Source organism: Dendropsophus ebraccatus, chromosome 9 (assembly GCF_027789765.1).
Source record: "Dendropsophus ebraccatus isolate aDenEbr1 chromosome 9, aDenEbr1.pat, whole genome shotgun sequence".
Classification (NCBI taxonomy): domain Eukaryota; kingdom Metazoa; phylum Chordata; class Amphibia; order Anura; family Hylidae; genus Dendropsophus; species Dendropsophus ebraccatus.
This window is the reverse complement of record NC_091462.1, coordinates 15,038,122-15,053,270: the sequence shown is the minus strand read 5'-3', so window position 1 is coordinate 15,053,270 and position 15,149 is coordinate 15,038,122. Positions and strand designations below refer to the sequence as shown.

At 43.1% G+C, this 15,149-nt stretch overlaps 1 protein-coding gene across 3 annotated transcripts in view; it reads right to left on the bottom strand.

Annotated features, from left to right (window-relative positions):
• Positions 1–15,149, bottom strand: part of THSD7B (thrombospondin type 1 domain containing 7B) — a 420,171-nt gene that overhangs the window by 295,186 nt on the left and 109,836 nt on the right. For all 3 annotated transcript variants that reach the window (XM_069982655.1, XM_069982658.1, XM_069982657.1), the window contains 2 exons: positions 9,270–9,443; positions 4,120–4,292 (listed from right to left, as the gene is read on the bottom strand). In XM_069982655.1, the coding sequence (XP_069838756.1) occupies positions 4,120–4,261 (142 nt within the window). In that variant the 5' untranslated portion in view covers positions 4,262–4,292; positions 9,270–9,443. The remainder of the gene's footprint in view (positions 1–4,119; positions 4,293–9,269; positions 9,444–15,149) is intronic.

The window sequence follows — 15,149 nt, the reverse complement described above, 5'->3', positions numbered from 1 at the left end:
AAAAGAACAAAGATTATTTCCTGTCTACAGACTCCTATCGTGTTAATTAAAACTAAACCCGAATCCACGAGACGTTTTCAACAATTATCATCACCGGGCCCCTTAGGCTTACGCTTCTCAAATATTTATCCACTTGTTATTCTTTCTCCAAAAATATTTGCACGTCAACCGGCAGGCAATAGCGCAATAAGCGGGAAAGGTAATGAGTGTGCGCCATAAAGGGTTAACTCATTTCCGAGGTGCAGGAGTGAGATAACCGCGGTAAATTATTAAGCACACAGGGCCGTGTTAATAGTCAAAGCTTCCACTCCGGTGGTATAATAAGCCGAGAACAGAAGGCATACAGCGGAATATAAAATCAGGGTAGTTTATATCCCATGGCTGCCGTATTTATCAGTATGATTATGACAGATGTACAAACTAGCTGGCTGGGCTGTCTATACAAGCTCCAGAAATGTATGAAAATTCATAGATTCATCCCACTGCAGACTAAACAATGGTACGTCCAGAGAAGATTTGGGGGGGAGGAGGGGGATGGGGCTGCAGTAAGTGATATACGGTATTTGCTTGTACAGATACATCCAATTTGCATACAGCGGCTATAGGCACAGTACCTCTTCTTCACAGATAAATGCTAAACAAATAGCCTTTGGCAATAGTAATAGTGCAGGTTGCTGCTGCAATAAATCATCTCGGTGTTGAGACGCGAAACAATAACAATATCTCACGTTTATAAAAAGTTCAATTTAGAAAAAAAAAAATGGAGATTAGAGAAATAGCGGGAACGCCAGATACATGAAGCCAATTTTACCGCCACGTCGTCAATCTTCATCAGCGCCGACGAAACGGGAAAACATTGATTGAAAGGATGGGGCTGTCATATTCACGGTACGCAGCTGTTTTATGAGTTTATGGATTCGTTTTTAAAAAAATCTGATTTTGTTTTTTTCTACAAACAGCACCGCCCCTATCAATGGTTGTTTCTGGTATTGCAGGTCAGCCTTGTTCAAAGATATGCTGCAATCTCTGATACAACCCTGATACTCTGATACAACCCTTTAGCAACCAGATAGCCTTAAAGGGGAAGTGCAAGATCTAGCCTATGTTCACACTACGTATAAGACCGGCCGTTCCGTGACCCGGCCGGTCTCTGCCCGGATCATCACAGCCGGTACTTAAGTACCGGCCGGGATGATGTTTCCGGACGCAGGGTTCTGATGCGGGTGCATCAGCGCACACCCGTATCAGAACCTCCCACAACACACAATGAAGCAAGCGGCCGGAGCCGCTCGCTTCATTGTGTGAACTGACACGGTTTCCTACGGCCGCAATTCATTGAATTGCGGCCGCAGAAAACTGACGTGTCAGTTATTTGTGGCGCCGCACGGGATCCCGGCCGCAGCGCATACGATGTGTGTATGCTCCGGCCGGGATCCCATAGATCAAAAGGCATTGTTCACAGGCGCATAAAGTACGTCTGTTGTTGCCGATGGCAACAATTGCCATACTTATATGAAGTGTGAACATAGCCCAAATCTGTGCCATCAAATCAGCTGCAGATCCTGTACATGTGAACGCACCCTCAAAAGGGAAAGTGCCATATCTGGCCTATCCAGTTCCATTATGGAGCACTAAGAAGTAACGTCATGCTCTTTGACCCCGAAGCATAGGGTGCCCACCTGCCATTTATATGACTATGTCTTCTTTTGCAGAGGGGGTTTTGCACCTAGACTACTCCCTGGTAGTTGTGTGAGGTATTAGGTATAATATTAGTGTGAGGTGGCGGCCAGTGGACTGGGACACAGGTTATATATTGATATTACTAGTTATTTGTGCATCTATGTAATAGAATATCCCATGATGGTTCATTGCTCTAGCACTTGCGTCATGCGTTTGTGCTTGAGGAGGGAATTGGTTTTCTTGGTCTGATGCACCAACACTTTATATTCATAGGACAAGTCCCAGTAGCAAGGCCTCCCGCCTCCCCAAGTTTTCTTTTTAATGTTGTATTGTGTGATGGTGTACAATAAAGATTGTTCATATTTCTAATTTGGTATTATTTTGATAGATTTTTGCGGTACAAGATATTTTTTGTAGGTGCAGTAGTCCCCTATAATTAGTACTATATACTACTAACATCAGGGCCGCACCATTTTTAGGGACCCCCTACTTTATCAGGAACCTTGACGTGGTGAATGGACTTATGCACTGTGATGAAATTGTAAGTAACTCCTGATGTTAGTAGTATATAGTCATAAGTTTATGGATGTGCTACCTTGTCTTTTTTTTTCTCCCCATAGAATTACTTTGTATACTCTGTCCCTTCTATTTTTTCCTTGGTTTAGCACTCCTCCCCCACCAAGGTGGTTTTACTTAGTAATGGCCCTATTCCACGGAACGTTTGTCGTTCATAAATTCGCTAAAACGACCGCTCGTTAACGATTAATTCACGACTATATTTTGCGAACGACAACATATAACACATGAACGATAACGATTACTTTGCGGTCGTTACATGCTCGTTTAAAACGTTCGCCGGGGTGATAATTTGAATACAACACACCTAGTTTTTCAACACATTGGGTGAACGATTTCACGATTTCTAATTCAACAAAACGATTAGCGAATTATCGTTGAAAGACTAACGATTTTTTTTCGACATGTTGAAAAACATTTTATAACGACAACGACGATTTTGCTGTAGTCGTTCGATCGTTTACATCTATTCCACGGAACGATTATCGTTAACGAGCGGTCGTTTTAGCAAATTTATGAACGACAAACGTTCCGTGGAATAGGGCCATAAGTGTATATAGGGTCAGGGCCTGGCTTCCCTCTTGTGGCTGATAGCACAGGGTAAGGTGTCTTTATTTCATCTGCTTTTCCTTGTTTGGTGTTGGTTCCGTGCTGCAGCCATTGCTGTGGCGGCACTGTGTCTGCAGGTGGTGTGGCCAGGGGGGCTATGTCTGGCTGCATTATGGTTGCCAGACATCTGGTCCGCTCCCTCCTGTTGTTGCGGTGGTGGTCGCCGCATGGGCTGCATCATTTTTAAGTTAGGGACCCACACGAATCAGGAACCTTGATGTGGTGTGGGGACCTATGCACTTTGATCAAATTGTAACTACCTCCTGATGTTAGTAGTATATAGTGCTGAGAAGCAGATGGTCAGTCATAAGTTTATGGATGTGCTACCATGTCTGTTTTCTCCCCATAGAAGTGTTTAGACAATGTCATACTACACAGGGACACGCCCTCCAGGAAATGTTAACACCCAGTTGTCAAATGTTTTTAATTATTTTTAGGAGGGATAACTAAGGAATGAGAAAATTTATAAGAAATGTTGTTTTTGGGGACCACAAGTTGGGTGAAAACTAACTTGATGGCAATTACATTTGGGACACACCCTATACTTTATGTGGCGGTGGGGGTATCAGGTTGGCAGCATTATTTGTCTACTGCTTTAGAGTCTTTCTCCTCCAGACACTTGCACAATGTTATTGGGTGCCAATGCAGACATACTATAGTGAGTAGTGGGGAAAAAAGCTGACCGATGAGGATGGTGCTGCCCTGTAACTCCACAGAAGAAATGGATTTAATTTAAAAGGATTTTAATAATATTTTTTAATAAATAAAATATATTTTAATAAATAACATGTTATTGAATGTAAATTTTTATTGCAAAAGTAATATATTATTGATATTAATAATTTATTATATATATATATATATATATATATATTATAATTATAACATATATTTTATATATTTTATTAAAATAATAAAAGCAATAATAATACAAGGATGACACATTCCCGCCTTCCATCTTTTTCCCTTCAATGCTAAATACTATGTCCTGGCATCTAGGACCGGTGCAGTGCTGGGGATGAGGATACCTCCTAGTTGTCAGCACAGGTCCTCGTTGTCAAGAAGCTCTCTTACAGGCAGTGTATGACTGCAGAGCTATGCAGATATATAGGTATATTATACAGGATAATAATCTTTATCTAAGAAGCTGTGGCTACTGGATGGGACGAGGCTTAAGCCATCAAAGTCTGCAGCCTCCCGCAGGGAGAATCCAATGTGCCGCCACTTTCCTACCCATATAATACAAGTTATTACCTGATTTCCATATGAAGGGTTTGACTTCTTGAAGTGTGAAATCGGCTTTTGTGAGAGGCAGCAGCAGCGTCATGAAGAGTAGGTACCGGTGCATGGTCTGCCGGGGAGCGGAGCCTGGGGCTGGACCATTCCTTACATACATTCTGCTGCTCTTCTTCACTCCCTTATTTCTGCTAAAAATAAGAAGTAAAATTAGATGATAGTTACAGGATTTCTAATATTTGTAGACTTCTTAAAGGGAACCTGCCACCATGCCACCCGGGGCAGCGCCCACCCCACCCCCGGTAGAGCCCCCAATACTTACCTGCTTCTGTCAGTCCCCTTCTCAAAGCCGATCCCGCCACCGGCTTCAGGAGTGGTTAAGTACCTATCGGGGGGTCGGGCGGGCTCTGCCCCAAGTGCACGGGTTACAGGTTCCCTTTAAAGGGACTTGTGAGCTTTTATAGATAGGCTATCTACAGGGTGAGTCAAAAGACCCAGGACCCCCTTTTATTTCAGAAAAGAAAAGAAAAATGACATATCTAAATACCCAAGCAAGTAATGGGGGAGGGGTTTATCTCTGTGTTTGGAACATGGCCGTCATCTTAAAAAATTCCATATTGGATCAAGGGCAAGTTTTTCCAAAGGAAAAGTGGTCATGTAGCATGTAAAAAAGACCAGAATTGTCCCAGAAATCAATTGGCAATGTCTGTTTTGGTGAAAAGTCATCAACACAAAAAGTTGCAACAAAAAGAAACGTTTCCGATGATGCACAGCTCTCTGACCATCCATGGTGCTGAACATAGCTATCTGACGTGCTGTCTAGAGATGAGCGGAACTTTCAGGCTTTCGGTCCGAAAGCTGCTCACTCCTGTGCGATGCCTGCGATCCCGGGTGCATAGCTGCGCTCCCGGGAATCTGCGGCCGGGATCTTCCTAGGAATTCAAGATACATTCCCTGGAAATACTAATTGAGCAAAGATGCCGTTGGACCAAAAGTCCGACGGTTTGCTCATCCCTAGTGCTGTCCATGGTGCTGAACATAGCTGTCTGACGTGCTGTGCTGTCCATGGTGCTGAACACAGAGCTGAAGGCGCTGGATGCAATAGTTGTGAACTCACATCAGAAGTTCCTGTAGGTAATGCTGCCTCTGACCACAAGAGAGATTGGCATCGCAGGAAGCCAATGGCTTCTTACTAGCAACAGAGTCAGACTTTGGCGCTAAAGGGGCCACCCTGGTATTTCCCTATTTATTTTGCAATACTCACAACCGAGTGGGGCTACGTATCCGGGGGGTTTGGTTATCTCCCCCTTGGCAACAGGTTTCCTTCCCTGGAGGGATATCTGGCTATTCCCGGGTTTTGAGACTCGCAACTGAGGCTCCACGGACCCCTTTTTTGCATATATATATATATATATATATATATATATATATATATATATATATAGTGTGTGTGTGTGTAGTTTGTATATGTGTATAATGTGTGTATTTGTGTATCATTTCAACCAAATGATTGTGTATAATATATATAAGTGTATATTATGTATGTTATAAATATATATATATATATATATATATATATATACTCGTGTATGTACAGTCGATGGCTGCACTATTCAATTACAACCTATAGCCGTCTTCTCAGTCTGTATTGTGTATTTGTCACTGCTTGTTTTTATACTGTTATTAACCCATTGCTATTATTATAGACACACCATACGGCACTCTCATCCTTGCACTGTATGGTCCTATTATTTCCCCTCTATTCTATTATCTTCAGCTGTTCCCTTTCTTTTTTTAACCCTATAATTTAGAGCCTGTAATCAGACAGCTCCTATATGAGAGCCGTAACCCCTGTATACATTCAGCCCATTACATCTGCTCTCGCGGGATGCTCCTCTATGGGATTTACTGATTTATGAAATATCTCAGCTGCATAGAAGGAAAATGGCGCTTCAGGGAGCGTTAAGAAACTCGCTTCCCTCATTGATCACTGTAGATTGAACATGCATTGTTTTTATTAGGCCGGAGGATCGATCCCCCTGGTGGGGCTCCTGGAACCCCAGTTGGACGCTGATAGAGTCGCCTAGTAAATTATTAGATGAAGTTTCCTCCTATATCTCGCCGCTACGTTCCAAGGGCAGGCGCTGAATACGGGAAGGGCGAATCTCTTCTGTCAATAGTTTGTAAATCCGCGAAAGATCAACTAATGTGTCTAAGCTCCCAATAAACAAAGCAGCAATTTAATTACGGCAAGCAGTAAATAAATTATGTATTTAATCATTCTGTCTGCTCCATCTGGGCTCCCTTATAAAATCCAATCTAACGTCATTTCTTTCGCATTCATCTGTCTGTAATCTTTATTAGCTTCTCTATTTGGGATTTTAATTTGATGTCTCTGCTACATTATAAAAATATACTTTATATTTAATTTGGCTTTGTCAGTGTAATACACCCTCCGCATTACACCGGATCAGGAGAGGGAGCGATGTTCCCGGCAATATTGCAGTGTCGTCTCCTGCTCCTCTAGCGGAACTTTCTAAAACTTGGGCTCCAGGCCTGGCGCTGGATGGGTGACGCTGTAGTGCAGTGTTCCTCGATCTGTGGCTCTCCAGCTGCTGCACAACTGCAGCTTTAGGCATGATGGGAGATGTAGTTACACAGCGGATGGAGATCCCCAGGTTGGGGAATACTGTTCTAATGTATTGCAAAAGTATTCAACCCTTGAAATTTAAAGCGACTCTGTAGCCGCCAACCCACCGCACCAACCCCTAGTACCATCCTTGCGATGGGTGTAAATCCTTACCAGTCGTACCTTATAAAATGTGCCTGGTACGTTGGTTAGAGCAAAAAACAATCATTTAGGCTATGTTTACACTACATAAAAATACGGCCGTTGTTGCCATCGTCCCTACTTTGTACGGGTGAACACGCCGCATGTTCTTTTATGGGGTCCCAGCCGGAGCGTATACATATGGTATACGATACGGCCGGGATCCCTCGCGGCGCCGCAATGAAATGTCAGCTTTCTGCAGCCGCAATTCAGTGAATGACGGCCATAGAAAACCCTGTCAGTTCACACAATGAAGCGAGCAGGTCTGGCCGCAAGCTTCATTGTGTGCTGTCAGAAGTTCTGATGCGGGCGCGCGCTAATGGGCTCGCATCAGAACAATGCGGCCAGAAAGATCATCCGGCCGGGTCACAGGACGGCTGGTCTCTCACGCCGTGGGAACATAGCCTTAATCTGCAGCTCTGTGTCAAACTGGTGTGAACTAGAGTGTTGGTGCCCCAGGTCTGCGACACCTCTCCTTTCCTACGCATCACTTGTCAAAACGCCACCTGTGCTAGAGTGACACAGGTGCAGTTTAGACAAATTTAGAAATCTTGCCCAGGTGTGTTCGTAATGATGAGAAGGGTGGGGAGGAGGAAAGGAGAGGCGTCACAGACCTGGGGCACAGACCAGGACACACCAGTTTGACTCTGCTGCTACAAATTAATAGATTATTTTTTTCATCTAACCAAGGCCAGGGAGCATTTTAAAGGGGCTATCTAGCGCTACAAAAACATGGCCACTTTTCCCCCTCTCTTGTCTCCCGACCCCCTGTTAGATCCCCCTATACTCACGTGATCCCCCCGGGTCCCGCTTCCTGAGCCGGTCGGGTCACAGAGATTTCAGTGCCCGAAGCCCGGCGCGAGCGCTGAGAGATGAGTCCGATGCGCATAGAGAATGACGGAGCATCGGACTCCCCATTCATTCTCTATGGGCATATGACTCTGCTGTCAGCGCGCGCGCCGGGCTTCGGGGACTGAAATCTCCGTGACCCGACCGGCTCAGGAAGCGGGACCCGGTGGGATCACGTGAGTATAGGGTGATCTAACAGGGGGTCGGGAGCCTGTCACCCCGGCACGGGGGGTGACAGGTGTCCTTTAAGCTCCATTTACTTCAATGGAACTGAGTTCCAAACTCCAACCAATCTGGAGACAAGAGAGGGGAAAAAGTAGCCATGTTTTTGTAGCACTGGATAACCCCTTTAAAAGACACAACCAGGAAAGACTTACTCTGATCAAATGGATGGTACTAGTGGTTTAAAGGGGTACTCCAGAGGTAACAAAATGTTTTTAAATATACTGGTGTCAGAAAGTTATACAGATTTACAAGTTACTTCTATTTAAAAATGTCAAGTTTCCCAGTACTTAACAGCTGCTGTATGTCCTGCAGGAAATGGTGTATTCTTTTCAGTCTGACACAGTGCTCTCTGTTGCCACCTCTGTCCATGTCAGGAACTGTCTACATCAGGAGAGGTTTTCTATGGGGATTTGCTGCTGCTTTGGACAGTTCCTGACATGGACAGAGGTGGCAGCAGAAAGCACTGTGTCAGACTGGACAGAAAACACCACCTTCAGCAGGACACACAGCAGCTGATAAGTACTGGAAGAGATTTTTAAATAGAAGTAAATTACAATAATTTATATAACTTTCTGACACCAGTTGATTTGAAAGAAACAAGAAAATTCTCTAATGGATTGCATAACCCAAGGTTACCTTCATTTCCCTATTACACACTATAAAAACAACGGTCATTATCTGTATAATAATCTCCGTTATTTGCCGTCAAATGACAGCTATCCATTAAAAAATGGCTTTAATTTTTACAGTGTGTGAACATAGCCTTATATTGCAAAAGTATCGACCCGACTTGTCTGGGTTGTATTAAGATAGATTCCTGAATCGAGCTAAAATTGTGAATAAAGAGGTAGTATATTGGAGCAGTGTCTCCATTTGCATTTTGATGTTGCAGAAGTATTCAACCCCCTCCCCACCCCCCTCAAAAAAGGGGCATTTATCTGTATTAGAAACATGACACTAAATTTGTCAAATGTATTGACTTTTAAATACTTTGGCAAAAAAAAAAAAAAAAGTTTCATGTTAAACTATATCTCTACTGTACTTTAAATATAACTACATCTCCTCCTCATTTTATACATGTTTTGGGGTGTTCTTCTCTTAGGATGTATATGTATGGAGGGCCAGACTCTCTCTCTCCCCTGCCCACTCTCCAAAGATGGTGCCTGGTGTAGTCACACATTGTACAAAGCAAAGTCCACCCCTATATACCATAGATGCCACCCTGACTGCTATGTTGTGTATTGCTGTATAATATATAACTTACCCAAAGTCAAAATCATAGGAACATCACTTGACCACTAAGACTGGAAAACGGAGTATTATAACAGTACAACAGTGATCTGCCATCCGCAGGGGTTGTCATACACGTGGACTGTGCAGTAATCCAGCCTTCCCATGGAGCGACCTGTTTTTACACCTTCCATCTCTCTGTCATCATCTGTAAAGGATCAAAAGGGGAAAAATATTTTAATTATCTTTTTTTATCATTTTCTATTCTTTTATGACATTATTAATGGGAGGCTGAGACAATATCAGTAGGTACAGAGTTTGGCATTACAACAAGCACCTATGAAAATTACTGACCTCTATGGGAGAGAGAAGAGGAAGATTCTAAATCACTGGACTAAAATAAGCACATCAGGTGTAGTGCTAGGGTATTGGGATTCATGAATACTACGAAATCCCCAGGTGTCATACCACACAGCAAGAAAGGGATGGCATGTTCTTGCTTGCCATTCTAATAAAGCCAGTGCACTTTAAGGGTCCCCCTTAAAGTTTCGCCTGTCCCATTGATTGAACAGAATGTCGCACGCATACTCCGCTATCCATCCAAACAATTTACATGTCAATTCTTTGGGCAGACGGCGGAGTGCACCTGAGACATCTTATTCAATCAATGGGACAGATGGAACTTCAAGCTTGTAAGAGTGTCAAGAGTGTATACCCTTAGGGCCACATGTATCATCCTGCGAACGGATGATTTTCGGCAGAAAGTGCCGATTTGCGTATTTTTTTATACGCAAATGGCCGATTTGCGAATAAAATATTCGCAAATAGGCACTTTCCGCCGAGTACGCCAGGTGGGGCGGAAAGGGGGCGTGTAGTGGGCGGAACGGAGGGCGCAGACTCAAGAGTCCGCGCGATTTACCATCCGTTCCGCCCAAATATACGCCGAAAACCTACTCCAGTTCTCAGCTGGCGTAGGTTTTCGGCGGTGCGCACCGGCGCGCACGGGATTTATGTAGAGGCAGTCCGCCTCTACATAAATCTCCGTAGCGCCGGAGCTGCGGGGGCATTTTTAAGTCCGGCGTAAAAAACGCCGGACTTAATAAATGCCCCCCTTAAACTACATTTCCAGGCAAATACAACTCAAAGAGTCGTAAAAGGAAAAAACCCATGTAGAGGAAACCTCTGGAAAACCATGGCTAAAGTGTCGCTCTAGAATAGATGATTAAAGCCCAGTTCTAATTTATCAAATTAAAAATAAAATTGTAAGGAGAAAGGTAGTAGAGTGGAGATTAGAGATTACCTGAGATGAGTGCAAAAGATACTATGTTGCACTCAAAAAGGAGATAGAAGATTGATATAAATAATAAAATGTGGGATGCACTCCCCGAGAACCGAGGATATTACGTAATAACAAAGAAAAGGGGATGATAGTATGGAGGGGGCGGGGGTGACTCTGGGAACTGGGGCAGGCTCCCGGTGTCGATTCTTCCTACTGTTGGGCGCTTACCAACCAAGGGGACTGTTCTCATCTGGAAGGGGTAAATACTGGAGATGGAAGGAATTAAATATTGAGTAAAAACAATAACATATGGAATATAACACATGACTGTACCTTGGGAGAGGTGGATGGATGGTTACTGGGATAGGCGGTGAAGACATGGTGTACAAATACTGTTGACTCATAGCCACCCCAGGAAGATACCCCTAGGCTACATTATAAATGTGGTCTGGAGTATCGGAGTGAATGTAGAGGAGTCGGGAATAGGGAGAGGGGCCTCTATAAGGTCTGGATCACTCGAAGACTCCTGTATACATGGAAGTTGTAATATATGGAGCAGTCTATAAAGATTGAATAATTTATTTCATTTTTTTTTTGTACAAATATATAACAAAGTATATGTAATAAGGTTATTAAAATTAAATAGGTGTTTTCCCTCCGGGTGGATATTGGGCTACTGGTTGTTAGTGGTGCCCCATAGGGGGATGTGGAGAGAGATCGGGGGGGCCTTAACCAGGTTCTTAGTCAGAGCCCTCCAAACCATTCCTTAGTAAGGAGAGATATGGGAATAGAACATGGATATAATCATAAAATAAATATCTAGAGGTATATGGGTCGGAACTCGGGGAGGTGCATCCCATGGTAAAGAATTAATGTATTCTTCAGGAACAATAGATAAGCAAGAGAAACAAAGACATTTTCTTTCACAAATGATGGAAAACTCTAATCTGTATTTTAAGAATTGTGGAGCTTTGTTTTATATATATATATATATATATATATATATATATGATTATGTTAAATAAAGAGGATATAAAAAAAAAAAAATAATAAAATAAAATTGTATATTGTGCCAGATATACAATGGCAATATTAAATAACTAACAGATCTAATAATACAAGCATCAATATAGAGATAATAGTTACATGAACCAGGGATGGTGGGAGGCAAATGTTTCCTCCAGTTCTTCGAGGACAAGTCACATTCCAACATTGTGATTGATGGACAAATGTAACAACCTCACATAATTTTGCCGGTAAATGATGGTAAGAATGGCAACATTACGATGTGCTGGAAAAACAAGCCCAATCCACGGAGACTGCACCTCGTAACATACAAGGGGGGGGGGGGGGGGCACATAATATTAGTCAGGAATGATCAGTGTATGTGACTAACATCAGCAGCTCCCATTATATTGCTGCTGCGCTCGTATAAGCGTCTTAAGAGTATAAGATTAGGTACATTTATTTCTTATACTCGGCTCATGAATAATTCACACATTTAGTGCTTTTTGTTTTCGACTCTTCAAAATGATATTTAAGTCGCGGTGCGAAAATTTCTGTGACTATTTTACAGCTTTTCTGTGAAGACGCTAATCCTCGCTTTTCTTTTTTACACTATTAGCAATTCATCGTTTCTAAAGGCGATGACACAGATCGCAGGCGGACTGCTCTTTACACGCCCTCACCAAACTTTGTGACAAAGTGAAGGCCGGAGCCATACCGCCACATCTGTCCATGAGAGACGCGGGAGTAATGTGGGATTTGTGTAAATCGATTAACCGATTCCTTGTTTCCCATAAATATGAGGCCACAGTATGGTAATCCAAGGATTATACTGCAGCTGTTGTATGTATTGATTGTAGGGTGCGGTGTTGTACTTATACATGTAGATATTGATGAGGGTGGTGACTGAGAACACTATAGTGTGGATGCTTAACCAGATATTTTACAAATGGAATCATAAACAGCCTTATCAATATCTACATATGGTTCTAAATAGGTATAATTTGATGCATGATGTGAAATTAAACATTTCAAAAGTACAAGCATTTCTCTAGTATATCAGAAGTGTAGTCTATGTACTAACTCCCAGGTGTCTACTCTGTATTACTAATCTGTTGCTCTTAGTTATGACCACTATGTGGCATCCACTAAAGTGGTCGCACATGCCCAGTTCAGTCACAATCTCCTGGTTTGTCCTGGAAGGATTGGCAGTTAGGCAGAACAGTTGCAAATTGTTTAGCCACTCCCCTTTGTTCCAAACTTGTCATACCTAACAAGGCATGGTGCCATCGGGTCAGCACAAAACGTCATATAAACATGCTTCACATTTATTAATAGAATTGGGCCAGATGTGTTGTCTTTTGTTTATAGTGAATCTATCATTAAGTAAAACTTTTGTAATGTCAAACCCATCAAGAGAATGAGCAGGGAGAAGCGCTCTGTAGTGTATCAGTCATCTCTGTTCAATTACTCCATAGACTTAGGATCCTATTAAACGAGCCGATCAATAATGTATATGAGCGCCGATCTGCTAGATCACAATTCGATTATAGATTAGCAAGGGCTGCATGGACACTGTTACTGATGTCCATGCAGCCCTTGCCCTAAATCTCTCCATTACCTCTCCAGGCTCCCCGTTTTCTTCTGCCCTTTGCTTGCTCTCCAATACTGCTGCTCTCTGCTGCCACCTCTGTCCATGTCAGGAACTGTCCAGAGCAGGAGAGGTTTTCTATGGGGATTTGCTCTGCACAGTTCCTGACATGGACAGAGGTGGCAGCAGAGAGCACTGTGTAACACTAAAAAGAATACACCATTTCCTGCAGAACATACAGCAGCTGATAAGTACTGGAAGACTTGAGATTTTTAAATAGAAGTAAATCACAAATCTCTATAACTTTTTGACAGCCGTTGATTTCAATATTTAGCAACCCTTTAACATACCCGCCAAAATAAAGCCCTTTTTAGGGGTGTACCTATATAGTGTGTGCAGCGATAGCAGCCTTGAGGCCCATCTGCTGCATAAGAGCATTCTATATGGCATATGGAAAGGCAGTGGTGTGTGTGTGTGTGTGTGTGTGTGTGGCGGAGGGGGTCTTGCAGCATGGCGGCTCAGCAGGTAGCACTGTTACTAGCAGCACTGAGGTTCTGGGCTCATATCCAATCGCAGGCAATGTGTGAATAGTCAGTATTCTCTCCCTATGCTTGTGTGGAGTCATCCAAGTACTTAAGTACTGGTTTCAAGTAATTCCCCCTTCTTCTACAAGCCTCTAAATGGTTCAACTAGTAAGAAATGACGGCAGTCTTTCAGGCCCTTATCCCAGCCGCCTCCATCCTTGCCGACACCCTAACAGAAACAAAGTTGTATAACGGCGCTCCTTCTAGCTGACCCTCCTTGTGTCTGTTACAAGTAGCACGCCGGTTACTTTCCGCTATCTTCTTCGGAGACTCCGAACCTCATTACGGTTATTAAGAATCTTAATTACAAAAGCAGATAGAAGTATTTTAATGAAGCCGGCTTCCTGGAAGATCAGAGCGAACACTTAACAGCGTTTAAAGTTAGAGGCTCTGGAGAGGGACCTGTCCCATATTTTAATTAAGCATGAAATCCTCAATCCAGTACGTACATGACTATCCAACCCGATGGAGGAGCGCCTGAGGCCAGACACCGCTATTGTGCCTCCGAAGTATACGGCAAGTATATACAAATCCTTCAATTATTATGTAACCCAGATATCATCTCTGGGATGAAGCTTTAACAGTTACTGGCGGCTTATACAATATTCCAGGCAAGGCTTTTATTTGTTTAGTCTTACATGGGATTTAGTTTTCATAACCATAACACCAAGTTATTTTCCCTTTAACTGCCCTCTTTTAAAGGGAACCAATCAGAACAATTGCACTGATGTGGTTCCCTGCAGCACAGTACAGACCTACTGTGCAGCTTGTGGAGTATATCAGCTTTATAAAGGTGAAAAAGAAGTTTTATGTCAGGGCATGAGGCAGAGACAGGGAGGAAACTGGTCATTTGGGCCCAAATGACTAGTTGCTGCCCCTCTCCCGGACTAGTGCGCTGGTAGGAATCTTCTTTTTCACCTTTATAAAGCTCCTGCTGTCCTAAACCTGCGGCTGGTGTATGCCCTGGGAGCTGCACAGTAGGTCTGTACTGTGCTGCAGGGAACCATATCAGCACAACCGTCGATCGTTTTTTCTTCGCTATTTCTTCTCTATTGCGTTCGTATCTACTGCGAACGACCGAACGATGTCATATTCAATGCGAACGTTTTGCGAACGAGCAACGATAAAAATAGGTCCAGGTCTTATAAAGCGATCAACGATTTCTTGTTCGGTCGTTAATCGTTAACTGCATTTCAACCGAATGATTATCGTTTAGATTCGCACGATTTAACGATAACACGAACGATAATCGTCCGGTGGAATAGGGCCCTAACTGTGCGACATGACTAGATGCAGGACTGTGCGGGAGGTGAAGAGGGCGGCACTGGAGCGTGGATAGGTAAGTCCCTGATAGTGAACTTTGACATGAATCCACATCATACTTACCAGAATTCCAAAGTGAACCCAAGTGAATAAAGAATTTGTACATTTTTGATGTTTGATATGTACGCATCT